This window comes from Dissoconium aciculare, assembly GCF_010015565.1.
Source record: "Dissoconium aciculare CBS 342.82 unplaced genomic scaffold K489scaffold_17, whole genome shotgun sequence".
Lineage (NCBI taxonomy): Eukaryota > Fungi > Ascomycota > Dothideomycetes > Mycosphaerellales > Dissoconiaceae > Dissoconium > Dissoconium aciculare.
In genome coordinates, this window is record NW_022984967.1 from 176,781 (window position 1) to 200,701 (window position 23,921).

The following is a 23,921-nucleotide window of genomic DNA, read 5'->3' on the forward strand; positions in this document are numbered from 1 at the left end:
CATGAGTTATGGTGAGCGTGAAATCGCCTTCCCCAAAAGTTGCGCTCGACATTCCGGTGACGTTTGTCGAACCGTGGTCAGCATAATTTTGACCCTAAACCACTTTAGAAATTCTCCCCATCGCCTACATCATCCCGAGGTCGCCATTTAATCATCAGTCAATCTATCCTTCATCGCGACATTTGCGGCGCTGGAATATCTCGTCCGCCGGTCAAGATCGCGATCCGCATCTCACTCATGATCAGACGATAGGTTGAGCAATTCTCTCACGATGCTACCCCGAGCTGCAGCCATGCGAGCTCTGCGGCCCACAAGCCTGCCTTCTTCGATTGTTATCCGATCGCGAGCATATCCTAGCAATGTATCCCTATCATCATTCACATCACGGCATTTTGCTTCAGGGAACAAGCCTCGGAAAGGTGTCCCTCCACCTCGCGCGCCGTCAGCAGCAGCGCCGCGCGCTCCACCTCCTGCTCCCCCGCCCCGAGCTCCTACGCGACCTGTTCCAGCTGCATCGCAGTCATCAACTGGAAAGGACCAGACATCAGCTCCGGCTGCCTCGCAAGGTCCAAAACTCAACACGCGGGCACCTCTAGCTGCGGCAGCATCACAAACAGTCTCGCCGGTGCAAGGATCGCGACCCAAGGAAGAGGTGACCAGGCAAGCAACAGAAGCGAAAGAAACGCCCGCGCAGGAGCCCGTCGCTCAAAAGAAGGATATTGATGAGCCCGTCGAGGGTTCCGCGCGAGCAACAGCACAAGACGGTCTCGCAGCTTCGGAAAACACAGTAGCACCAGAAAACGCGAGTGAACCACAAAAACCACAAACACCGCTCCCCGATCTTCGACAAGGTCTGCCCTCGACATTCGACTTTGAATTTGGCAGCAAGAAAAGCCAAGGCAAGTCCGAGGGAAAAGATGATTTTGATGTGGCTAATCTGCCGGAGGAGGTTGTTCGAGGAAGGGAAAAGGGAGATCGCGAATACGATGCGTCTGCATACGAGACGTCTACAGATCGCAGACGCAATGCAATGGCGCAGTACGGCTTCGCCGCCGCCTTGATCGCTGCCATCGGTAGTGCACTCTACATGGCGCGTCCGTTTCCTGAGGACGGAACAACAGCCACAAACCCCGGAGAAGCAGCACCGAAAGGGTTCGATGCATCAAACGCCCGATCCTGGAGCCCTGGAAGCATGTATGCTCGTATCCGTGCTCGAATGGGCAACTCAATGGGCTATTACACCGAACCTGCGTTCACAAAACTTCTGCCAGACATCCCTCCAGGAAACCAGGCTCCACCATACACCCTGGTTCTCTCTTTGGAGGATCTGATGGTACACACTACCTGGGACACCAAGAATGGCTACCGTTTGGCAAAACGACCAGGTCTCGACTACTTCATCCGCTATCTCTCGCAATATTATGAATTGGTTCTTTTCACCACCTCTCCTCGTTACATGGCCGATAGCGTCATGGCCAAGCTTGATCCTTTCCACTTCATCATGTGGCCACTAGGCCGAGAAGCCACACGGTACGAAAACGGAGAATATGTCAAGGATCTTGAATACCTCAACCGACCTCTATCAAAAACCATTATTGTCGACACGCGCGCTGCCCATGTAAAGAATCAGCCCGAGAACGCTATCGTCCTACCTGGATGGAAAGGAACAGCCGACTCCAGCGCTGCGGACCTTGTGGCGTTGATCCCCTTCCTCGAGTACATCGCTACCATGGGCACCGAGGACGTCCGCACAGTCCTCAAATCGTTCGAAGGCACCAACATTCCCGAGGAATTCGCTCGGCGCGAGGCCATTGCCCGTGCGAAGTTCATGGAGCAAAACTCGTCGCAGCGTTCTAAGAAGCCTAAATTCTCCGTCGGTAGCCTCGCGGGCTCATTGGGTGTGACGTCCAAGGGCATGGGTGGCGGCATGGTGCTCGGTGATGGCCAGAGTGTTGCGGAGGGCTTGGCTCAGGGCAAGATGCTCATCGATCAGATCCGTGAGCAAGGTCAAAAGCAATACGAAGCTCTGGAGAAGCAAATCCGTGAGCACGGAGAGCAGTGGCTGAAGGAGGAGAAGGAGGAGCAGCAGAGGCTCATGGATCAGAGTATGAAGGAGATGAAGCAGGGTGCCCTCGGCTGGTTCGGCGGTAGCAAGAAGGAGCCCACCGCTGAAGAGAGCAAGTAGGCATTGTTCGCCATCTGATGCTGGCTTTCTCCTTCCTCTCTTATCTATTCATGTGAGGGGGGCCTCATTGTAAAATTACATCATGTTTTATTAACAATTCTTCTTTTGAGGCTGATTTCGAGCCATGAAAAGTTTCCACGTGCAGCGGCAGAATCAGAAAAGTTCAACCTGGCTTACTTCGCCGTGACGACTTTACTCTGTTCGCTCTCGAGTTCACCATTCACCGCCACGACCCAGAACTCGCACTTTCCCGGTGCGGCAGGCAAACGATCACACGAAATACACTTGTCCATATCCATCGTCAGATCCTCTTCCCCGTTCTCGTTTCTCGTGTTTCCGCCTGGGCCAGTATTGCCCTGTTTCCTCCACTGAACAAGATAACCCGCCGCTCGCTTCTCATCTCCCTTCCACACAACTCTCACCAATTTTCCGTCCTCGGAAATTTCGGCTCGAACATCACTCGGCACTGTCGGGTTCTCCATCTGTCCCACAATCACAGGTCGGCATTCGCGATGTTCTCCTCCACCCTCCGGATCGGTCCACGTAGCCATCCACATCTGATGACGATGGCCGACGCTCTCTCGCATGTTGTCAAAGACGGCTTCTGTCGGACCTCTTGCGCCGTACGCACAGATGAAAGCGCCGGGCCAGTCGTGATCGTGGTATCGTACCTCATAGCGGTCGACTTTCCATTGTGACTTGTCGCTCCTTGGCCCGGGAGGGTGGAAACTCAACCTGAATCCTTCTTTCTCGGGCCAGGCTTTGATTTTTGTGGGCGGAGGCGCAGTGGAGCGCGTCGAGATGGCAGATACCGGCGGCTTTGACCAAGGTCCTTTGTTGTTCCCGTGAATAGTGCGAACCTCATATTCCCATTCAACGCCGGGGGCGGTGAAAGTCGTGTCGAAGCGTGGCCCCATGGCGTTACCTTCTCCCCAGTCTTGACCACTGTTCTTGACTCGGCTACGCACGTTATATTGGCCGCCATAGACTGGTTTCCACACGACTTTGACACCCATCGGGGCTCCAGATGCGATGATTTCGGTGGGTGGCGAGAGAGCACGTTTCGGAATTTCGTCCTCCTTTGGGAGCTTCATCGGCGCGGAACCAAGCTTGTAGAATTCATGCAGCGTTGCCGAAAAGCCATAGGCGATTTCGATGTCGCCGCGAGCGTTGGGATGTAATCCATCATAAGATGCTAGATCAGGTACGTGTGGGCCACATGAGTAATTCGCAGCGATATCGGCGTATGCTACCAGACTCTCCGAAGTGGACCATTCAGGACATTTCTCCTTAAGCATCTTGTTGAACTTCAGAGTGTTGTCAACCAAGTCCTGTCGGCCATCCATGAAGCTTCGTTCGACTATATTACCGAGCACGAAATGCACTCTTGGATTGCCTTTTCGAGCTTCGGCTACGAATTCCTGCATGCTCTCGATGGTACCGTTGGCATCACTTACCCACCAACCGATGTCGTTGAAGCCAAGTAAGGACAAGATGAGATTTGGTTGGTACTTCTCGACTTGTTCTCGGATTGAGCCTTTCGCTTGAGCTGCCTGTCGTCCCCACATGGAGTAGTGGCGACACTCGCCGTGCTCCCCAATCTGACCTGGTCCTTTCCCGCCAGTGAACTCATCTTCGCATCCGAGAGCATATCCACCTTTAGTGCGTGGACCGAAATCGCCTGGTAACGGCTCTCCAGGAATGCCTGGCGGTTGTGGCGGTTTAGCAGGATCACTTTCTTGAGTGCCAACGAATGGTCCAACGAATTCAGGCTTCAGACCGGTTGTTTGGAACCATTTCCAAATGTGATATCGCCATGTGTAATCGGCTTCGCCACCGTGAGTGATACTGTCGCCGACAATCATGACACGGAGATGCCATGGTGGCGGTCCTAGAAATGTGTTTTCTCTGATCGTCATGGTCGCGGTCACAGTCGTTTCGTGGGTCTTCTCGATGGGGAAGACTGCAGTTCAGCGTTGTGTTAGAGTCGCTGTGATATGATATTGCAGAACATTGTTCGACAGCTTCATATTGCGAGGTATTAACGATGGGCAAGCTTCAAAGTTCTGAAGTTGGCATTGTGGAGCGCAATGACGGACGTACGTCACTTCACGGCGCGCGAACGATGATCGACAGCGGGGTGCAGCTGCGCTTGTGGCAAAGGACAAAACATTGAATGCGTTCAATCCTCTATCACTACAGCCTTCTTCTGGGCAGTCTCCGGCCACTCAGATCCATAGAGAAGTCTCTTCTAACGAGCGTTACTCGATGAAAGATGCAAAGCTATATGTTTTCCGATTGCTGGGGCGTCTACCGAATAAAGCGAAACGACCTTCGCGTTCCAATCGCGCAACAGAACGAGTACCCGATTTGACACGAGGAATTTGGCAACTCCTCGAGAACAATGATAACTTCGTGCTCATAGCATACTGAGTCGGAGCGCGCACAGAACTATCAGTACACGGTCAGATAGTTTCCACCTCACACTCAAGAATCGATTTGAATGTGTGACTACGTTCCTCAGAATAGAAATCAGATCCTCTCAATCTCCCGATTGTGTATTCTCGCACCCAGACTCCACTCTCAGTCGCCAAAATACCACCTGGGAACCTAGGCACTTAGTTGCGCGAGACCGACAAATCAAGACTGGTGTGGATCCATTTATGTGCAGTCATGAAGGTGTATCATGTGCCAAGGTGGACGCCAACACCGGCCTGCTTCTGATTGAAGCCATAGGCCAGTCGAAGCTGCACCTATTAAGGAGGCTCCTTCCATCGAAAGATCGCGAAAAACATGCACAGGGTGCGGAGCAACTAAAGGCGACAGCGATGTAGACACCATCCTTGGTCCCGTCAGCAATGGTCCCATTGGTTTACCCAGTTGGAAAGCTTCGCAATTTGACTTAGCTCGGGGAGGGAGCGAGTATGAGGCTGAGCTAGTCGGAAAGTGTAAAACTCACAGTCGATGTCAGAAGTGATCGGCATATTTTCATACACATACCAGTAAATTCAGCACGTCCTTTATCCCTCATATTTCGAGTCAAGGGTAGTTGCGTCCGTACGAGATCAAGCTCAATGTACAAGAAGTGAGATATCGTTTGGTGACGAAGTGCTCTTTGCACAAACCCCAGTCAGATCTTAACTTGCATCATTGCAGCTTGACCGTACTGATTGCTCGATATACGAGCGACGAGGCAGTCTCGAAGTTGACTGCTGGGGCACCTTGCGAAGGACACACCGCAAATCTGACGATTATGGACCACGCGAGACGGACGTCATGCCATCATTGAGTCATGAAATGACGATCGTTAGTAGCAGGTTGCCTCTAGATCGGAACACGCGGCAACACGAGATGAGGCTTTCGACACTTTTGTGATGCTCCTCTGCTTCTGCACGACTAACAGGCGACAAGCCCTTGAGACATGATCATCCTGAAGGACAGTTTAGAGCCTTCTCAGCTGGTGCTACAGAATTGGACTCGCTGCGCAGACGCCCTCGACAACGGAAAGTTATTGCATATTGTCACAGTTGACTTTCCCCGAAGTCAGCCTGCGACTCATGTACCTCATCAGAACTGCGAGAGATATTCTGAATGCATCATAGCTGTGCGACACTGAATTGGTTGACTTCACGTGTACAGTACTGTGGAGTATCTCAGGTATCTCAGAATCATGCACAGCGCGTTGATGTTCATTGGACGTTGGCAACGAGAACCTTCAAGATTCCGAGGGATGTAAGACTAGCGATGCTACGGCTCTACTCAAGCCATAACTATCGGCCCCAGTCCTGTAGATTCTTCGCCCGGGTAGCATCCTGCGGATTTAATCGCTTGTTGGCTCCTACTCTGTGTTCGTCAAGTGGCGAGGTTCGAATGGCTCGCGATCTCGCAACGCTATACGAGCTGGGACTTCGAGAATGACTAAACCAACGTAACTCCAGCTATGAATTGGCACTTAATTCCCTCACGAGCAGCTTTCATCAGCGATAACAAGCTCCACATCCTCAAGACCTCATACTGCACATACTACGGAAGGCACTCCGCTTTGAAGACCGCTGGATGTGGTACCGCCTATGCGATTGGTGCCTTTGTTTCAGCGACCGGAGACGCTGCAGCTGAAGGTTACATCGCCACTGAACTCGGAGAAGCCTTCAATGGCAAGCGTGACAACCAGACTCCTCGATTCATCTGCATCACCAAGGATGGTGACACTCTATGCACCTCCTGGGCTAACTACAGCACTGGCAAACTCCCTTCAGGAGAGAGTGGCGACATCGAAGGCTTTGCTGTCAAGTGCGGTCAGTCGGGCGGCAGTGCCACTGATGGCGGCATTGTGTACATCTGTGTCAGCAACCGCGCAAAAGGCTGCGGTGCGGCTGTATGTTAGAGATCGACGGGTATGGGCATGAGTGCTTTTGTGGAAACGTCACAGGGTTAGAGGACATCAACAGCACACTCGCGGTTCATCATTGTGAAAACGCCTGGCTAGATTCATGAATGTCAGTTCACTATTAATCTCGTCCAATTTATCCACATCTTAGATTGGTGATTGTAGACTTCGAGTCGACGGACGATGTCTTCGTTTGTGGTTCCGACGACCATTGTGTGGTCGCGTGGCCAGGAGATGGGTCGGGATGGAATCTGACACGTGAATTATTGAGCAGGCACCATCGGACGGGCCAACTGTGGACCGCACCCATTTCCGGGTTTAGTAATATTCGCAACATCTTCCGCTGCCCCCATTTGTGTCGCTCATGAACTGGTCACCAGTTGCAATATCCCACGCATCGGTGTGATGATCGCATGCAAAGGCGAACTCTGATGCCAATGGGGTTGGGGCAGCCTGATCGCATAACCCTAAGAGCTCGGCGTCCCGGCGTACGCGCTCCAGGCACCACTGTCTGGGTGTCGTGATCTAGATGACGTTGCAGTAGGGTGAGCATTGGTACCATAGACCGCCAACAACAATTCCGAGTGATGTTCCCTTAAGAGCCTTATGTCTGCGAGACGATGATTCCAACATGCCGGCGGCAATGCCCCCACCAGCGCCGCGCGCGCAATCGAGAGCCTTGACCTCCAAACAGGCCAAGTCATTTTATCGTTCTCGCAACAGTTCAAACGTCAGTGTCCTCGAGACCAGATGGCTACATCGAGCTATCGAGCTCGAACAGCGAGCCGAGAGGGCGCAGGAACAAGAGAAGCGACGCGCCGAAGCGGCGAAGAAGAAGAAAAAGGCTGAGAAGGACCAGGCGGATAAGGCGCTGAAAGAGCAGGCGATGTTAGGCACGCAGAGACGACTGGATCGCTTTGGGCATAAAAGCAGTCAACTGCATATGGGCAAATTCTTTGGACGACCGACAACTGGTGATGATGGTTCAAACGATCCTGTCGCTGTATCAGCTAAGGAGACTTCCGCGGACGAGGAAGAGGAAGATAGTGATGATTTTGGAGACGATGAGATAGACGATGATGCCCTTCTGGACGCCCTCGAAGAAGAATCGAAACACGATGTTCCTGCTCAGAAGGATAATATCACGGCGGAAACGCCGCTCGTAAAAGAATCATTCACCGCTTCGCTCTTGATGCCACCTCCGCCTGCTCGTTCCGTACCTCCTCCAGTCGTGCGACCCACGCGCGTACCAGCAACAGGATCGATGTCGAATTCTCCCGTCGATCCAGTTGAGCCCGAACTCGTCGCTACACGCGCATCGACTATAATAGACAATGCCATGATGGATGATATAGCCTCATTTTGGGACGAGCTGGACAGTAGCACACAGATCGCCCGCGACTTGAGTTATATGCCACCCGAGACAGCAGAAACGAGTGTCGCTGAGATTGCCGACTTTGAACTGACAAAGGATATAACGACGAAAAGTACCGGATGGAGGGACACTTCCTTCAGCAGCACGGAAAGCTTTGATTTTACAGCTGAAGATCTTGATATCTTGGATGTCGCTGACACTCGGCTTGTGCAAGAGCCAGAACGTGTAATTGTTGCTCCAAGGCTCGGTGCCTCCATGACAACACAACAACCTCCGACGACCGTCTCTGTACACTGTCGGTCAACACAGGTCATTTCAATATCACCACCACCGCCTCTCCATGTGACTGTAAATATTCATCAGGTCAATCAAGTCCCGAACCAAATAACGAAAAATCTCATCGGCGGATTCTCAGCTACACAGTTGGAGAGTCTTATCGATGACGATTTGCAATTGACACAGATGGAAGATGGCTGAGGTCTGGACGATTGATATAGGTTTAATGCATCATTGTTGACGCTCTTCCTGAGAAGAAAGGCCGATTTGATGACCACTTAAGCGCAACAAAGTAATGGTGGGACATATTCTCACATCAAGCTCTTGTCCTGCGAAGGACTTGCGCGGTAATCGTGGCCTGAGTAGGGGAAGCCGCATGAGGAGCTTGGTAGCCATCCGGTGGTACCTGCCTCGCTTTGACCTTGGGCTCCGAGCTTGCATCTCGCTGTTCGGAAGTCCGTCATCGAGTGCTCTCAGGATTTCAAGGCTGTGTTTAGGCGAAGCGCGTCCTCGCCGAAACAGTGAGGCCAATCAATTCACTTCAACCTGCTCAAATGAAGTGAGGACCGAATGATTTGCAGCGACCTCAGCCCATGCATACGATCTGACACCTATCTTTCCGAACACAAACAGCGGGTCACGCCTGCGATCCTAAATTGCAATCGGAAGAACGCCGCAAGCTATCGGCTACGGAAAACATCACTCAAGTCCATTTCCACAAAGCGAATCATTCCTCCTGGCGCCAAATGACGCCCGTGGCATTGTTTCTTCTGATTTTCCTACTTCTCGTCGGCTTGACACTCCTATTACTCGCATGTGCCGACAACATCGACAGCTTAGCAACCTACAATGATGGGGAGTTGCGGAGGAGGAAACATGCGGGCCACGAGGCGTCCTCTCCTACCACGTCTCTGATCGAACAAGAAGGCAGCAATGAGGACACGATGGTATAAGCCGCTTCTGAGCCGGATAGAGCGGAAGATTCAGAGGACGGCTTGTGTCAGAAACCAAAAGAGGCCGGAATCGTCTACGGTTGGTTCTTGGGTGGAAATGTGTTTCGGGATCGGCTACTGCGGGTTTCTCGCGCACCCGGAAGTTGCGACGATACTGGTCAAGCGAAACCTTAGATGATTATTACAACCACTTGCGACTGCGAGGATACTGATTGTGAATATGGCCGCAGCAAAGCGACCACGCGCCGCTGCATTGCGTCGCTTACCGCATAGTTCTTCTCCCACGTGTGCCTGCACCATGACGTTTGTCCAAGTGAATAGAAAACATGCAAATGCGTATCATGTTCGTTTCGGGTCGTCAAGATTTCCGCGAGTGGTGCTGACGTGAGATTATACCCAGTCCGCCACTTGCATGAGGACGCGTACAACACCATGGACAGTGACAAGGATTATTCGAGGGCGCATGCCCACGCCAACACCGTGCCAAGCTCGCTGGCCAATCTTATGACTCCGAAGAAATTCCAGGAATATTCAAATGGCGGATGATAAGCCATGTCCTTGCGATGTGTTGGTGGTCAGATGAAGATGGTGTAAAAATCAACATTTGCCAAGTTGGGCCCACGTCTCCTTCGCAGTCCCTCAAGCCGAGATCTCAACGGCAGCGTCCCATAGGTGCTGCAATTTAGAAGTAATTGCTGAAGCCATATTGAAAAATTGTGCGATCGTTGGCTCTCCGAGTCTCCCAACCTTGTTTGAAGATTCGCTGTAGTGAGATTAGGCAACTGTGGGGTCTGTCCACCCCCATCCCTGCAGGTGGATTTGCAGAAAGGAAAGGTCGGGGTTCCTGCGGCTGGTGCTTGCGGTTGCTGCACAACAACATAAATGACGCACAATGGAGAGAATAAGCTTGGAATCGTAACTACCTAAGTAAAATATCGTACTGACATTATCCCAACGAAGCCACGGTTGAAAGTAATAACGCAAATTTGACAAGGTCGGTGATGCTAGTGGCCCTTTCTGGAGTGACAGCAAAATGTGAATATATGGATAATATATCGCGTGACCGGCCGCCGATGTGCTTTTATTCTTACGCAAATTTCCTCGTGGGGAAACATTTCCAGTACAGTATCGTGAGCCCGAACGATGCCAAGCACGACAATCATCTGCACAAGCTTTTTCCCGGCCTCGGCACGCATTTCCAATCAGGCCAGTGACGCGTGTCGATTGAACATCATCTGCCCCATATGATGCAAATAGCCAACGACACGTTGAGATGGACGTCTTCTCCCCGATGACAGCATAATCTACGATTACTGAGAGCAATTGCCAAGATGTCAGACTTACGAACGTAAGCAGACGAAGGACATTTGCAGCTTGGCAATCCGCCGACGCCTGAGAATCCAGTGCATGATATTCGGAATTTGTGTTGGTGATATCAGGAAAAACGTGAGGGAGAGAGAGAGAGGGAGAAAGCGTAGTTTCTATGTTCCTGGATATCTCAAGTTGTTGTGGCGGTGACATATATTGTTCGCCCACGCCCGCGCGGGCCGCCCGACAGCAGGCACTCGGACCGACCGGATTACGCTGAAGGTTTCCAGGTTTGAATATGACGATCATCTGAACATAATGACAGACACATGAAGTAATAATCTTGAAGTGTTTCTCACGGCTGGCAGTCTGGCATGGGCCATCTGGCATGAGCCATACGGATCCACATCATTGCTAAGCGGCTTGTTGGTGAGCTCTGAATAGGCTATAACGGCGAGCCGCCATACTAATCACTGGAACGATCGCTATGATCGTGAGGATCAGATGGTGCATCCTTCGACTCGACCGTAATGCTTCCGATTCGTTCAGGATTGCTAGTGTTGCTCATTGATCACCTCGAGATCGCATGGACCCTTCGAAACAACTTCCTTCATGGGATGACTCATGATGAGTTTCGCATTCTTGTAGGAAGGTAGCCAACTTCGGCAGTAGGCTCAACCTCGATGTCGTAGACTAAGAGCGCACGCACGTGAAATATGAAGAGTGCATGATGTTGTTCAAAACAGACGCGACAGAGAGACGGAGAAATTGCGGACCTGTCTCAGCACAATGTATACGTAAGAATCGACACGAGAGGCTTGGTCGCATTGTCTCCTATCAAATTGAAGCACATTCGGCATCCCATCCGACCGGGACGCGGATAGCCTGTCTTCCATTTGTCCAGTTCGGAGATAATTCGTACACAAATCCGCCGACTGCCGGCGCTATGGATCTGGCGCGCGGACTCGCACTAAAAGCACGATCCTACCAGCGATGACGGAGACTCAACAACAAACGCGATCCTACTGTCGGATACAGCGGGTCTCATCGATGCTGAATGAGCAACGAGCGGTCTACGTCTACTCGGCCCCTGTTATCTCTACCACTTGCGACGAGGACATGAATTTGTCCTCGCCACCATGTGGGTCAAGTCAGTGCTGGTGGTTGGAAAGCAATCTATATATTGTCCGAGCAAGTCCTCTCCATGAAAGATGTCCCCGATGCCCCATTACGATCTAACCTGAGCGATTCCGGTCCCAGCCTTTCGCAATTCCTCTTCCTCAAGGGCGTTCTCCATCTCTAGCCACGGTCGGTCATTGAAGACTCCTGAAGCTTCTCTCGAAGGTTGCTCGAATCATGGTTTGGCAACGCTACATCCTTGCCGCCACGACTGCGGCCCTGTTGGCGCCTGCAGCGTTGGCAATACCGGCACCTACGCCCATCGGACCTCGCGCCTCGCAGGAGACTGTCCCCGCGCCACCAGAGTTTGCCGACCTCAACACTCCGACCAAGGACTCTCCGGGTACGAGGACAAAACACCCCGTGATCGAAATGTGCCTTTGCTGACCGCAATATGTGAATTCAGGTCCTCCCGGTGCCAAGGGTTCACCTCGTGGATCGCCAGCTTTGGCAGGATACAACCCTGCTTACTCGATCGACAGCTCGGAGAAGGCCGTCGTTCCCCAGTCTGATTTCGAATTGTCCGAGGCGCAGAAGGCCCAAGCAGACCTCGGGCTGTATTTGGATCTGTCAACAGTGAAGAACCCGCAACCTATCCGCGGCAGTGGATACGCCCCGACTGTGAGTAATGCCGTCCAAACCCCAGCAAATCCGCTCAGATCATGCGTTTTGCTTACACTAGCATCAGGACCCGGGTCCACGCAATCAAGCGATCGATCGCCAGAACCCCGATCTTTTCGCTCCTCCAAGTAAGCCCGAGTCTGAGACCGTGTCTGTTGAGTGTTGCTGACACTGTATTCAAGCATCCGACAGTGGCGATGTCCCCAACGTCAAGTGGCCATTGGGATTGAGCCACAACCGTCACGGCAGTGTCGCCTCCGCCGGCTGGGCCCGCCAGCAGAATGTCGATGTGCTCCCTATTGCCAAGCGTATGGCTGGTGTTGACATGTACCTGGCGCCCAACGCCTATCGCGAGCTGCACTGGCACGAGACCAATGAGTGGGGCCTCATCCTCAACGGCAGTGCACGTGTCACTGCTATGAATGAAGCCGGAGAGACCTTCCTCGACGACCTCGAAGCTGGCGACGTTTGGTCATTCCCTGCCGGTGTCCCGCATTCGATCCAGGCGTTCGGTCAGGGTGTTGAGTTTCTCCTCGTATTTGACTCTGGCGAGTTCTCCGAGGACGGTACTTCATTGGTCTCCGAGATGACCCTCCGCATGCCCAAGTCCGTTCTTGCCAAGAACTTCCAGGTCGATGTTTCTGCGTTCGATCACATCCCGCAGAACCAATTGTACATCTTCCCAGGCACACCGGCCCCTGCCAACATCAGTGCCCAGAACGCTACTGGACCCGGCGGTGTCATCCCGCAGAACAACTCGTATGCCTACCACTTCTCCAAGCAAGCTCCGCTGGAAGTCCCCGGCGGCACAGTGAAGATTCTAGACTCTTTGACTTTCCCCGTGGCCAAGGACTTCGCCGCCGCCTTGTTCACCGTCAAGCCCGGCGCAATGCGCGAGCTACACTGGCACACGTAAGCGCCCATCTTCACCCGCCCTCTTCACAACACCTGACAAAAGACTAACAATGCCCTTATAGTACCTCCGACGAATGGAACTTCATCATCGCAGGTCAAGGTCGTCTGACCGCCTACAGCCCTCCCAGCTCCAGCCGAACCTTTGACTTCCAAGCCGGCGACGCAGGATACGCTCCTGCCACGCTAGCCCATTACCTCGAGAATACCGGCACCGAGGATTTGGTGTATCTGGAGATTCTGCAGGCGCCTGTGTACAACGACATTTCCGTCGCTCAGTGGCTGGGCTTGACGCCGAAGCAGATCGTAAAGGATCACTTGGGTTTCTCGGAAGCGACGCTGGATCGCTTACCGAAATTCAAGCCATACATCTTGCCTGGCAACAAGAACCTTCTTACTACCAACTTCACCAGCGAGGGCGCATAGTTGGGTCTTGGAAGATGAGGAATGGAGGTGTAGGCTCGTGATGTGTTGCTCGCCGGAAAATAGACGACGTTACGTTTTGAAATTCATCAAGTACTCAATGTATTGTTCCAGAAGGCTGAATAGGCCTGCCTTTTTGTCTGTGATAGGCCTGCTTTACTGTTTAGCCACCCGATCAACCGGCCAACAGCGACAAGTCACCAAAACACTCATCCATTCCATTGATGACTAACACATTTGCACGAGGCTTCATCTTGATCTGACATGGTGCGCTCACCCAAACTATCGATCAATCCAGATTCATGGTTGACAATTCCAGTACACATCAAAGCGCGATCGATCCGGGAGTGACCACCATCACACTCGAGCACATCATCTCTTTTTGCTCTGCTGTACGAGATCGCGTTGCTTTCAACACTTGGTGGTACATTTCCTCATTTTACATAAGCAGGGAACCGTAGGCGGATGAACTTGCCATGACGGAAAGCAATCCACGCTAGCGGCGTACAAACCAGCGCGATCATCATCGAAGTGGTCCACTCCGAGACTGATTTGGTCCGCTAGCATCGTCACGTCGCTTGGTGGCCCAGGGACCGAAGATCAATCCTATATCGCGGTCGTTCATGCAGTTTCCAGTTCCGGATAGGACCCACCATGGCCTAGGTGTCAACGGGTACGATCAATGGCCACCCATACAGAGGGTTGTTGTATATAATCGTCCTCGCGATTCCTGCTTTAGAGAACTCACCTCACGATCAGGATCCTACAACGATCATGGCAGCCCTGGAAATCTCAACCGAAGTGTCCGACACCCCCTGAGGTTGAAACAACCTGCTCATGAGTACCTCGCGAGCACAACTTGCGATGTTACAAGGCGACGGCCGTACAAGGCGGCAACTCGGCGTATGTGTGGTGTATTGAGGGCTTAGAAGCACTTGATGGAGACTATTTATCCAAGTCGACAAATTCCACCAACGAGATCCTTACCTTGAAGTATGGCGAAAGTCAAATCAAATTGGGGCCCTTGCAGATGTCGGCAGACCGAATGCAGTGGGAAGTACGTGCGTTGACCTCAGCCGCCTTCGCCCGCGCGTGCGCACAGGAGCCCGCTGTCGAGGTGCCGCGGGTGGTGACCTCCACCAAGGAAGCCGTCATCATGAGCTGGGCGGGCAATCGTGACCTCCTGTCCGCATACCGTGAGGACTGCGCCCTGGATGCAGCATATGTCGGCGCGAGTTTGGGACGATGGCTCGCCCATCTGCATCTGACCAGTATGGATGATGCGGAGATTAAGGACTGCACCAACGCAACAGCGTCCATGGTGGAGGGTTTGGAGCGCAACAACATGCTACACATCCTCTCGGCCTCGGGAGAATTCACTTAACAGGAGATGGATCAAGCATCGGCCGTGTATCAGACCGTCACATGCGTTCGTGCCTTGACGGCGTGGGACTTCCGGCCCATGAATACTCTATTACGGAATAGTGACTCTCCCTCTCGGCCACGGATCACGGTCGTGGATTGGGAGGTCAGCGGCTATGCCGATCCCGCCTTCGATATCCGACTCTGGGTTGCAGAAGCGATCGTCATCGAGGCCAAACACGGCGCGGATCGCGGCCTGCTCAAGTCCTTTTTGACCGCGTACCGCCGCACCGCGGGAGAGCGCATCGTCACGGAAGAATTTGCGTGCAGGGTGGCTGTGCTGGCTGGCGCCTTGTGGATGCTGCTCATGCCTGCCAGCATTTGGAACTGTACTGCCGCAGATCGGGAGCCATGGTTGCAAAAAGCTAGAGACTACGTCCGGGCGGGTATCACTGCCGACCGGGCTTGGTTGCTGAGGAGCAGCATTGCGCCATTGCTATAGGATTGCCCGGTCTTGAGATTTCTGTCCCTTGTCTTGGCGTCACGATGAGGTAGGCAATATGCCTGAACGATGTGTATGAAGAATGAACAACGTTCCCACGATGTATACAAATACTTACTGCTCCACGATGAATACCAGACCGTAGTATATCATTCATGAGTGTCTTGTTAACCCGAAGTTTGGTGTCTGCGTAGATCGACCGACTCCCGCTTGGGATATAGCTGAGTAGAAAGAGCGGCGATCTTGCGACATTCATTCGAGATGCCGAGGGCATAACTCGGCTGGCGGTCGCGGAACCTCTCGAAAGCCAAAGTGAAGAGACAGTAGGAATCTGGAAGTCGGCATAGAGACGACCAGAATTGTGACCGATGTTGACATGGGCTCAGAAGACCTCGTCGCTGCGTGCGCCTCTTTAGCAGCCACCACGGCCACCACAGCGGAGGAACTTCTGTCGGCAATTGACTATGCTTTGGAGTACTAGCGAGCAAATCTCGGCAATCGGTAGCGATACTTTGGTGATGAGCTGGCATCAATGACCAAGTTCTGCGTGTGGTGAGAACGCGTGCAAATGTACAGTATCTCTCCATGATCAGAACATGGCATTTACAGTACCCGGGAGATTGATGTACTAGGTACGTGGAACGCTATCGTGGAACATGCCAAGTCGTGACAATCAACCACACGCGATGCTGATAACCACGGTAGCGCGCCTGGGAGGCGGGACGACGTGGTCATCACGCACTTGTGGTAGACATACCAACATTTGCTCTTCAGGTATCCAGTGTAGTCAAAGTAGATGGAGGTCGTCCCAGGACACGTCGCGGTATGATGGCAGTGTGTTCTCACCGCGTGAGATGCAAGCCGCCCATGGCCTTTCAGTCCTCTGCCATCCTGCTTCTGGTGTCCCATCCGATCGTCGTGGCTCACATCGACACTTGCGCGGCGACAGCGTAATCATTTTGGAGCCAAAGTGTGGCGTTTCTGCCCAACTCCCGAGCAATTCCCGCTGACTGATCACTCGAAAGCCGAGATGATGTGCATCGGGCGTGGTCGCTGCGGGAAGCGGCGCGCCAAAAGACGCATGAATGCCCAGTGATGATGATATGTATTTGTTGATGCGAGCGCGGCGGGCGCCCGTAGGCGTTGGTAATTTCCCCTGTGTCCAATCTCAATGCGCTATTCCCCCATCAATGGTCACCGAATCATACCTACCTACCTAGGCAAGTAGTTATGGCGCGGGGCTGGTTGGTTATTTTCCTGGTGGGATCTGGTGTCTGCGAGAGAACTCCGATGCACGCTTCAGTCTCTGTTCATCCCCTCCTTGTCCCACCATCGTCACTTTCTGGCTGGCTGCATAATGTACACACCGGGCTGTATCCCCTGGTGGGAAGAAACGACCTAGACTTGCCAGCGAGGCGGCAAGGATTGTCGTGTTATCATTATTATGGGCATCAGTACTGCGAGCATATGCAAGCCCTGAGGATCCTCTAGTGCCTTGCGTCTCATCATCCTGCAGCATTGTCTCATTGCGGTACTGCGCCGTACCAATACAAATCCCTCGACCTTGCATTATATTCCTCCCAAGTGGTCCATCTCAAAAGATTATTGTCACTCACTCCCATCCACACTTTGGATCCCGGTCTCGCGGTTCTCTGCTTCCACGTCGTCATGTTCTCACCGCGTCTTTGCTCTCTACCGGATCTGTCGCTCTCCACCTGCAACCGCGTGATATAATCCCGTCGAGTCCCGTGCGAATATCACGAGTCCACTTTCGACAACACCAGCGCATCGTCTACCAGTGCGTGTGCCCGCCGCCCACATCGCAGACTGCCTACGACCAGCCTTAAAACTGCACTGTTGCTTTGACGACTTCTCACCTTCGCGTAGACAGAGCCTAGCTTCAACTTGGCCACAATAACCATCGCGTCATCCCACAAGCTTGCTTGGAAGAGAAGAGAAAGGAGTGATACCCATCACAAGCAGACGTCCCGATGCCAGGCACTATCATGAATTTCGCAGCACCGCCTCGGCCCGATATTGTGGCCAATTGCGCCGTTTGTGGTGCACCGGAAAGTGCCGATTGTGGTCACGAAGACAACCGTGTTGAGATTGCGCTAAATCAGGCGATGCAGCAGTGGAGAGGATATCGGGCAATCCGGTAAGCGGACTGTCCCTTTTCGTTGGGAGGCATGGGTTGATATTCGTGGCGACGACTGCGCTCCTGACTTGGAGTAGCTGACCGAAGTGGACCGCGCAAAGAGTCTTCGGACATGCTTGGTAGAAGAAGGAAAAGCGAAAGTGAAAAGTTATCAAGTGATTTGATGCTGGAAACAATGGGAGAAGACTGTTTTACAGGATGGTATCTAACTTGATCATTTGAAACAGAGAATGGTGCCTAGAGCACACACGCGCACAGGTGTTGCGGACATACGAACACCTCCGTACCCTCCGTCTAGAAGCTCACCACGCCGCGATGATCAGCTCTTCTCCATACTACAGCCTCTACGTCCAGTACAACGGAAAGCCGCCTCTCACGCCCGCCCAGATCCACATGGTCCAGGAGCACATGCGGCGTGCAGATGCTCAGCTCCAAGCTGGCATCGATGCGGACTGGCGCACCGCATGCAAGCAGTATCCGACCATCTTCGAGTATTATTTCAACCTCGTTGACGTGGCGCTGCCAGCAAATGACGACCCTATCGTTGCTGATCCCAGGTTTGGTGGCCACAGCGCTAGTCCTGGTGGAGCTGTCATAATGATGAGAGATTACGACCGAGATGATGATCATCACTCGCATCACCATCGCTCCTCGGGCAAGAAAGAGCGTAGGAGAGGCGTATCACCGTCGCTGCCGCCGGTGCCGCTTGCGCCTGGTGGTTCATATAGGCGATGATAGCAGCTCTCGTGAAGTCTTGACGACGACGAACGAAAAACACTCGGTGCACATCGGGGTCCTCAAATGGGATCCTAAAAATGAACCCCGAGAAGACCGTGTTTTGGCCTGGAGTGATCTCAAGAGTGGCGTTCGGGAACCCGGCGCAGGGCGGCGCCATTGCCTCTTTTCCGACCGCTGTCAAGAAACGCAGATGGCGTGCATCAACACAACTTTAACAATCTGACAGTGAAGAGTGACTTTCAAAGTATCGCTTTGTTCGAAATCGGAATACGCACGCACGCGACTTCGCCGTCTCGTGTGGTCATCACAGGCACACGCGTGGTGGCTCAACAACACGGCGCCTCGCACGAAACGCTGACAGCTGGGAATGACTTTGTGCAACAAGGACAAGATCGTATGGTAATAGTCACGCCTTACATAAATCCCGATCGTCAGATTCACACCTCAAACATTCCACACCAAGACATCTTGGCGACATGGCATCGACAGAGTTCGTTCTGAGCTCATTACAGTCTTATTTCTATGCAATCGTGAGATGTCCACCTAATGATAATAAATCGAACTCGAATGCCCTGCCCAACTTGCACCGAAGCAAAGCAGCTCATAGCGGGACCGAATCAGAAGAATAAAAGAAGCAAAACGTAAACACCAAGCAGCCTCTAGAACCACGCCAGCCCACAAAGCAAAGACAGAAGCAATCTTTAATATCTAGTACCGAACCGAAACTCGGACCCTGCGACGGTTCGGCCTATACGCAATGGTCCCGAAAAAGGTCTCGATGATACCTGAGCGTCGCGACGCCGGCGGTCGGATGACATAGACATCCCTCAGAGCCGCTCGCGGTTCCAGTCCGGCGAAGGGGGTGTAGGTGGGAAGACCCCGGTGCCTCGATGGCGGAGGGATGGAATAGCGTCCATGTTCTTGATACCCGGAGCTCCGTCCGAAGAGACCCGCGGGAGAACATCCGCAGACGCACTGGTGAAGTGGCATCCCAAGCGAGTCCTGATGGTACTGCCGCGGAGGGATGTGGTACGACCGCAAAGCGTGCCGTGGCGGAATGTGGTACGGCTGCGAGCTACCGCGCGGAGGGATGTGGTATGGTTGGGAGTTGCCTCGTGGTGGGATGTGATACGGCTGCGAGGGCTCGTGGATCTCTCTGGAGCGTGCATCAGCAAACAGGCCTCTTTTTCGACTCGGCGCGCTTGCAAGACCCATTGGTCGGGATCGCGAACTTACGTGTTGTACCGACCGAACGCCATGTCGCACCTGGTCTTGAATGACTGGCTGCAAATTGTTGTTGACGATGGTTGGAGTTCGCAATTGCTCCGACAGGAAAACAACTTGAGACCACCTCCCGAAGAAGTCTATCTTGTGGGGATATGCGAGCGCGAGGAAACGGCAACTTGGAGATGTTCTTGTTTGACTTGTTCTTGTCGCTGGCTCCAAAAAAGTCCCTGGTAGTAGCGAAGTTCTATAATGCGAGGAATGATGTACTTTGAATCAACCAAATTAAATGAACTCGTAATAATCTTGTTCACAGTCACAACACAAGAGGAAAATAGGAACAAGAGGGAATACAGTATTTGAGGACATGGAAGAATGTTCCTCAAGAGATATACGCGTGCTTTGCATCGCCACGCTTCCGTTGGAATGAAGTACTTTGCAGGCGCTGGCGGCTACTTTGACGACAGCAAATCTTGGTGGGTCGTGGTGGGATGTCAAGTACCGTCTACATCGATGTGATGGAATGAGGATGAGCTCTCTTGTCGCCAGCGCATCAAATCTACCAGGATGATGCTGTACGGTCACAAATAATTACATGATTCGTGAACGCGACAAAATTGGCAACCATGTCGAGCTTTGTCCATCGTCCAAGCTGGTCTGTTTGATGTCGTTGCGAATCCCGAATTCCCGCGTTCACGACCTGCAGATCATCCTACAATCATACATCAGAGAGGACTCGAATCTCACTGGCACGTTCCTGCCATGCGACGAACGGATCTTCCCGCCGCACGCAACGTCCACGCAATCCCAGCAGGAGGAAGCGCGGGCGTTTGCTCGTGAGAGACAACGGAGAGTGAGTGACGTCATCTGGATGCGTGAACGTCGTCGGCGTACTCGCCGGGTCAGATCCTTGTGGAATAGATCTTACTCCTGCATTGTCAGATCATGAGGCTCCAAACGTATACATAGCTACAGGAAAAGGTATCGAAAAGACACAACATACTACCTGTGATCGATGTTGTTTTACGTGAGGCGTGTCGAGCGCATTCACAACGAAGAGAGAATCGGACAGTCGATACTTCAGAATCTCAAGAAGCGCCGGCGCCTGGTTCCATTCAGCTGATGCTTTTATTAATACAACAACAGCTCCTCCAGTACCTGTCTTAGCGTGGAAATAGACAACGATAACCAGGTCGCACAGTCGTGTCAGCCGAGCGTCTGTCAGACTTCGGTCTTCCCACGTGGTTTTCCCAGACCTCGGAATGTCTGCATCGTGCATATGTGGCGCCGGGGGTTATGTGTAGCACAAGCTTTGGGCCGCAATCGGCCATTTTGCCCATGCCCTTCTCACTTCGTGCTCATACAAACGTCGCTGGTACAGGCAATATGGGGAGTCCGGTGGTGCTCCTTGAAAATAGTGACATCGACCAATGGGGACCATTCATCTGATCATTCATCTGATCATGACATTAGTCACCTCCGTTTCTGCCAGCTCTCCGAACATGAGTCCATCGACGTAGGAGAACCCTAAGATCCCATGACTCTGCCCATTTGCCTCCACGTGAGGTTCAAGTACAAGTGGATAGGCGCTTCCAAGCGGAACAAAAACATTGTCGCCGACATTCGCAGTTGACACCGCACAGCCGATCATCTTGCGACTCGTGATGAATATGCTCGCATCCGGATAGTCGAAATCCCATACGGGCTTCCCGAAGACGTGACCATCAGAGGCTTTGACGTCTTGCAGAAGCGTAGGCGGGATGTACCGTTCGAGCGCACCTCTGTTATCCTCAAACACCAGTAAGAGGTATGCCACGAACGAATGGAGCGTCTCGAGTCGTTCCGTCTCATTGAGAATCCGCCCGAAGCCAAACGACAAAGCGACGGCCATGGAAGTCAAAGTGTCTTCTCCCAATTGTGGTGTCTGGTGAGCCGGGCTCAGGTTTTGTAGAAGCTTGGTCCATGCCAGCTTCAATTTGCTTCTCTCTCCTGCGACATCGAGGATACCATCAGCAAACCAACGCTGGTTGTAGGTCTCAACGACTTCGATGCGACCGGCTATGAAACCTTTCAGACTAAGCTCATTCGCATCTTTATCGATTTTCCAAGAAGCCAACCCACCGCCGGTTGGCTTGAATGACGCGGCATTTCCAAAACGAAAGGGATTGCGGAAAAGCATCGGTTTGTCCCAACGAGGAATCCAAGAAGGCCAGGCTGGATTTGCCTTACCCACTGCATACAGCAGCACATCTGTGTTCTGGAAATGCATGAGAGCCGCTTCGACTGCGCCGCGATAGACGTCGATCAAAGACTTTTCGTAATTCGGATCGAGCAGATCCTCTTCTGTGCCCAAGGTCATCAGACCCCGCAGACCGTAGATGACGTCCCTGGTATCCAAACATTGGTAATTCGATGCGAGATAGAGGATACTCAGCCATCGATCAGGCAACGAGGTGATTTCTGCGATCGTGGAAACCCACCAGCAGTGTGCATTGGCGAACTCTGGTAGCGCTACCAAGCTGGGCTCGATGCCCAAGTAGCTTGCGACCAGATCCAAACGGTCCCAGGTGGTCTTGAAAGCTCCGACGTTTATCTCTCGTTGCTCATTGGCGCTGATCTCCTGGATCACCCATATGCGGGTGAAGTATCGATGGGAGTAGAACCATGCTAGCGCACGATATACCGACCCTTGATCGATACCGATCTCTTGAGGAGTCGGCAGGTTATCTTTACGTAGAAGCAGCAGTTCTTGATACGTCTTCTTTTTATGGTGGTTACTCCCTGCGTTTTGGAGTCCGAGCTTCGCGTACAGAGCATCGGAAATCGCTTCAATCGATCGGATCGCCGTCTCAGCCTGGAACGCCTCGTCATCAGATCCCAGCCAGACTTGGACTTTGCGGGCGTTCTGATATATTTTCTTCATGTGCTTGACCTGGAAACCTCGCTCCGACAGATTGTTCTGGTCGATACTACGTTGGTCTGGTCAGAGACATTGCTCCTCAGCGGGCATACAAATTGCGGTCACAAGAGAAACATCCTCCAACGGAAGGAACGACACAGGCCGAATTAGACTTACCAGAGCGCATCGGCCCACAGAAACCTCGCTCTGTCGCGATCACGAAAATGCGTGAGTGCAGTGTGCAAACTCTTCGTGACATGAATGACTCCATCATCGCAGATGACTTGTTCTTGGATGTTCGGGTCCCCCCAAGCGTATGAGATGGTCTCGTACTCGGGATGATCGTCCCAATTGGCGATGTGGAGGTAGCACCTGATCGGATCGGAGTCCGCTCCTGGGAGCAGCTCCAGCACGCGGAAAGAGACGGGTGTGTCTTGAGACAGACGCTCGTAATTGTATGTTTTTGAACTCATGCTGACATTTGATCTGATATGAGATGGAGATATGCCCGGCTCGGATGGTAAAATGCGGAGATCGAGAAGCAGGCAATAGTGGATGTATACAGCTGGGTGACACAGCGAATGCACGTCTACCTCGTCTTTCTCTACCCCTCATTTTATACGTATATTTACGGAGATATCGCCGCGGGCAGCACATGAGAACGATCGAAATTAGTCTAATCCCTCATCGGAGAGGAGAACAAACAGGGTATACATCATAGTGAGTCAGAGCGTAAAAGCCGAGAGCACTTCTACGAGGTTTTGTTCACAGTTGTAGCGCCTCAAAGCGAACTAAAAGCTCCCACACTACATCGGAGCTTCCAGCCGGCGGCAGTAGCAGCGGTCAGCGGACGCTCAACTCCTCCCACGCGTGCACCGTTCACCCTTCCCTCCCTCAAACCTGCACTCTCCTATCCCCCGGAGATAACCCCAGACATCCAAAAAAACAAAATGTCCCGCTACAAACTCGTCTTCTTCGTTCCCGCGTCGGCGCGCGTCGCCGTGCAAAGCGCCATCTTCGCCACGGGCGCGGGGACCTATCCCGGGGGGAAGTACAGCGAATGCGCGTGGCACTCGCACGGCACGGGGCAATTCCGGCCGGGGAACGGGGCGAAGCCGAAGATCGGGGAAGTCGGGACTCTGGAGGAGGTCGAGGAGTGTCGGGTGGAGATCCTCTGTGTCGGGGGGGAGGAGGGGGTGCGGAAGGCGGTGGGCGCGTTGAAGGGGTTCGTCGCCCCCCTTCTTTCTTTCCTTAATTTCTTCTGTGCCCCGCGCTCGAGGGGGCCGTGGGAGTTTGCTGATCGGTGTTATGTGCCTTTCGTGTATAGGACACACCCGTATGAGGTCCCGGCGTACGAGGTCTACAAGCTCGAGGACTTCTGAGAAGAACGAAAAGAAAGGAGTTGGAAAGGGTGTCGAG

At 52.8% G+C, this 23,921-nt stretch overlaps 10 protein-coding genes across 10 annotated transcripts; 7 read left to right on the top strand and 3 right to left on the bottom strand.

Annotated features, from left to right (window-relative positions):
- Positions 1 to 113: 113 nt before the first annotated feature.
- K489DRAFT_396856 (uncharacterized protein) lies at positions 114 to 2,185 on the top strand (the record flags this gene model as incomplete). The annotated part of the gene is made up of 2 exons (XM_033606889.1): positions 114 to 566; positions 618 to 2,185. The coding sequence occupies exons 1-2, from the start codon at positions 272 to 274 to the stop codon at positions 2,183 to 2,185; spliced, it is 1,863 nt and encodes a 620-aa protein (XP_033455598.1). The 5' UTR covers positions 114 to 271.
- Positions 2,186 to 2,670: 485 nt separating this feature from the next.
- Positions 2,671 to 4,059, bottom strand: K489DRAFT_307445 (carbohydrate esterase family 3 protein; the record flags this gene model as incomplete). Its single annotated transcript, XM_033600589.1, has 1 exon — positions 2,671 to 4,059. A coding segment is annotated over one exon (1,389 nt), but the record flags the coding sequence as incomplete, so codon positions are not given.
- A 2,066-nt stretch (positions 4,060 to 6,125) lies between these two features.
- K489DRAFT_404931 (uncharacterized protein) lies at positions 6,126 to 6,686 on the top strand (the record flags this gene model as incomplete). Its single annotated transcript, XM_033607136.1, has 1 exon — positions 6,126 to 6,686. The coding sequence occupies one exon, from the start codon at positions 6,126 to 6,128 to the stop codon at positions 6,567 to 6,569; it is 444 nt and encodes a 147-aa protein (XP_033455600.1). The 3' UTR covers positions 6,570 to 6,686.
- A 517-nt stretch (positions 6,687 to 7,203) lies between these two features.
- K489DRAFT_374190 (uncharacterized protein) lies at positions 7,204 to 8,424 on the top strand (the record flags this gene model as incomplete). The annotated part of the gene is made up of 1 exon (XM_033603501.1): positions 7,204 to 8,424. The coding sequence occupies one exon, from the start codon at positions 7,204 to 7,206 to the stop codon at positions 8,422 to 8,424; it is 1,221 nt and encodes a 406-aa protein (XP_033455601.1).
- A 1,356-nt stretch (positions 8,425 to 9,780) lies between these two features.
- On the bottom strand, positions 9,781 to 11,249 carry K489DRAFT_91551 (uncharacterized protein). Its single transcript, XM_033609040.1, has one exon. It carries the CDS (start codon positions 10,872 to 10,874, stop codon positions 9,951 to 9,953), a length of 924 nt encoding a protein of 307 aa, XP_033455602.1. The 5' UTR covers positions 10,875 to 11,249; the 3' UTR covers positions 9,781 to 9,950.
- Positions 11,250 to 11,840: 591 nt separating this feature from the next.
- On the top strand, positions 11,841 to 13,622 carry K489DRAFT_413642 (oxalate decarboxylase, secreted; the record flags this gene model as incomplete). The annotated part of the gene is made up of 5 exons (XM_033608064.1): positions 11,841 to 12,006; positions 12,070 to 12,284; positions 12,352 to 12,412; positions 12,467 to 13,196; positions 13,262 to 13,622. The coding sequence occupies 5 exons, from the start codon at positions 11,841 to 11,843 to the stop codon at positions 13,620 to 13,622; spliced, it is 1,533 nt and encodes a 510-aa protein (XP_033455603.1).
- Positions 13,623 to 14,456: 834 nt separating this feature from the next.
- On the top strand, positions 14,457 to 15,483 carry K489DRAFT_374192 (uncharacterized protein; the record flags this gene model as incomplete). Its single annotated transcript, XM_033603502.1, is given in 3 exon segments — positions 14,457 to 14,522; positions 14,542 to 14,940; positions 15,007 to 15,483. The coding sequence occupies 3 exon segments, from the start codon at positions 14,457 to 14,459 to the stop codon at positions 15,481 to 15,483; spliced, it is 942 nt and encodes a 313-aa protein (XP_033455604.1).
- Positions 15,484 to 17,489: 2,006 nt separating this feature from the next.
- Positions 17,490 to 18,376, top strand: K489DRAFT_327327 (uncharacterized protein; the record flags this gene model as incomplete). Its single annotated transcript, XM_033601981.1, has 2 exons — positions 17,490 to 17,641; positions 17,869 to 18,376. 2 exons carry the CDS (start codon positions 17,490 to 17,492, stop codon positions 18,374 to 18,376), a joined length of 660 nt encoding a protein of 219 aa, XP_033455605.1.
- A 2,680-nt stretch (positions 18,377 to 21,056) lies between these two features.
- Positions 21,057 to 22,975, bottom strand: K489DRAFT_327335 (uncharacterized protein; the record flags this gene model as incomplete). The annotated part of the gene is made up of 2 exons (XM_033601982.1): positions 21,057 to 22,572; positions 22,680 to 22,975. The coding sequence occupies 2 exons, from the start codon at positions 22,973 to 22,975 to the stop codon at positions 21,057 to 21,059; spliced, it is 1,812 nt and encodes a 603-aa protein (XP_033455606.1).
- Positions 22,976 to 23,452: 477 nt separating this feature from the next.
- On the top strand, positions 23,453 to 23,884 carry K489DRAFT_391167 (uncharacterized protein; the record flags this gene model as incomplete). Its single annotated transcript, XM_033606663.1, has 2 exons — positions 23,453 to 23,727; positions 23,830 to 23,884. The coding sequence occupies 2 exons, from the start codon at positions 23,453 to 23,455 to the stop codon at positions 23,882 to 23,884; spliced, it is 330 nt and encodes a 109-aa protein (XP_033455607.1).
- Positions 23,885 to 23,921: the final 37 nt, after the last annotated feature.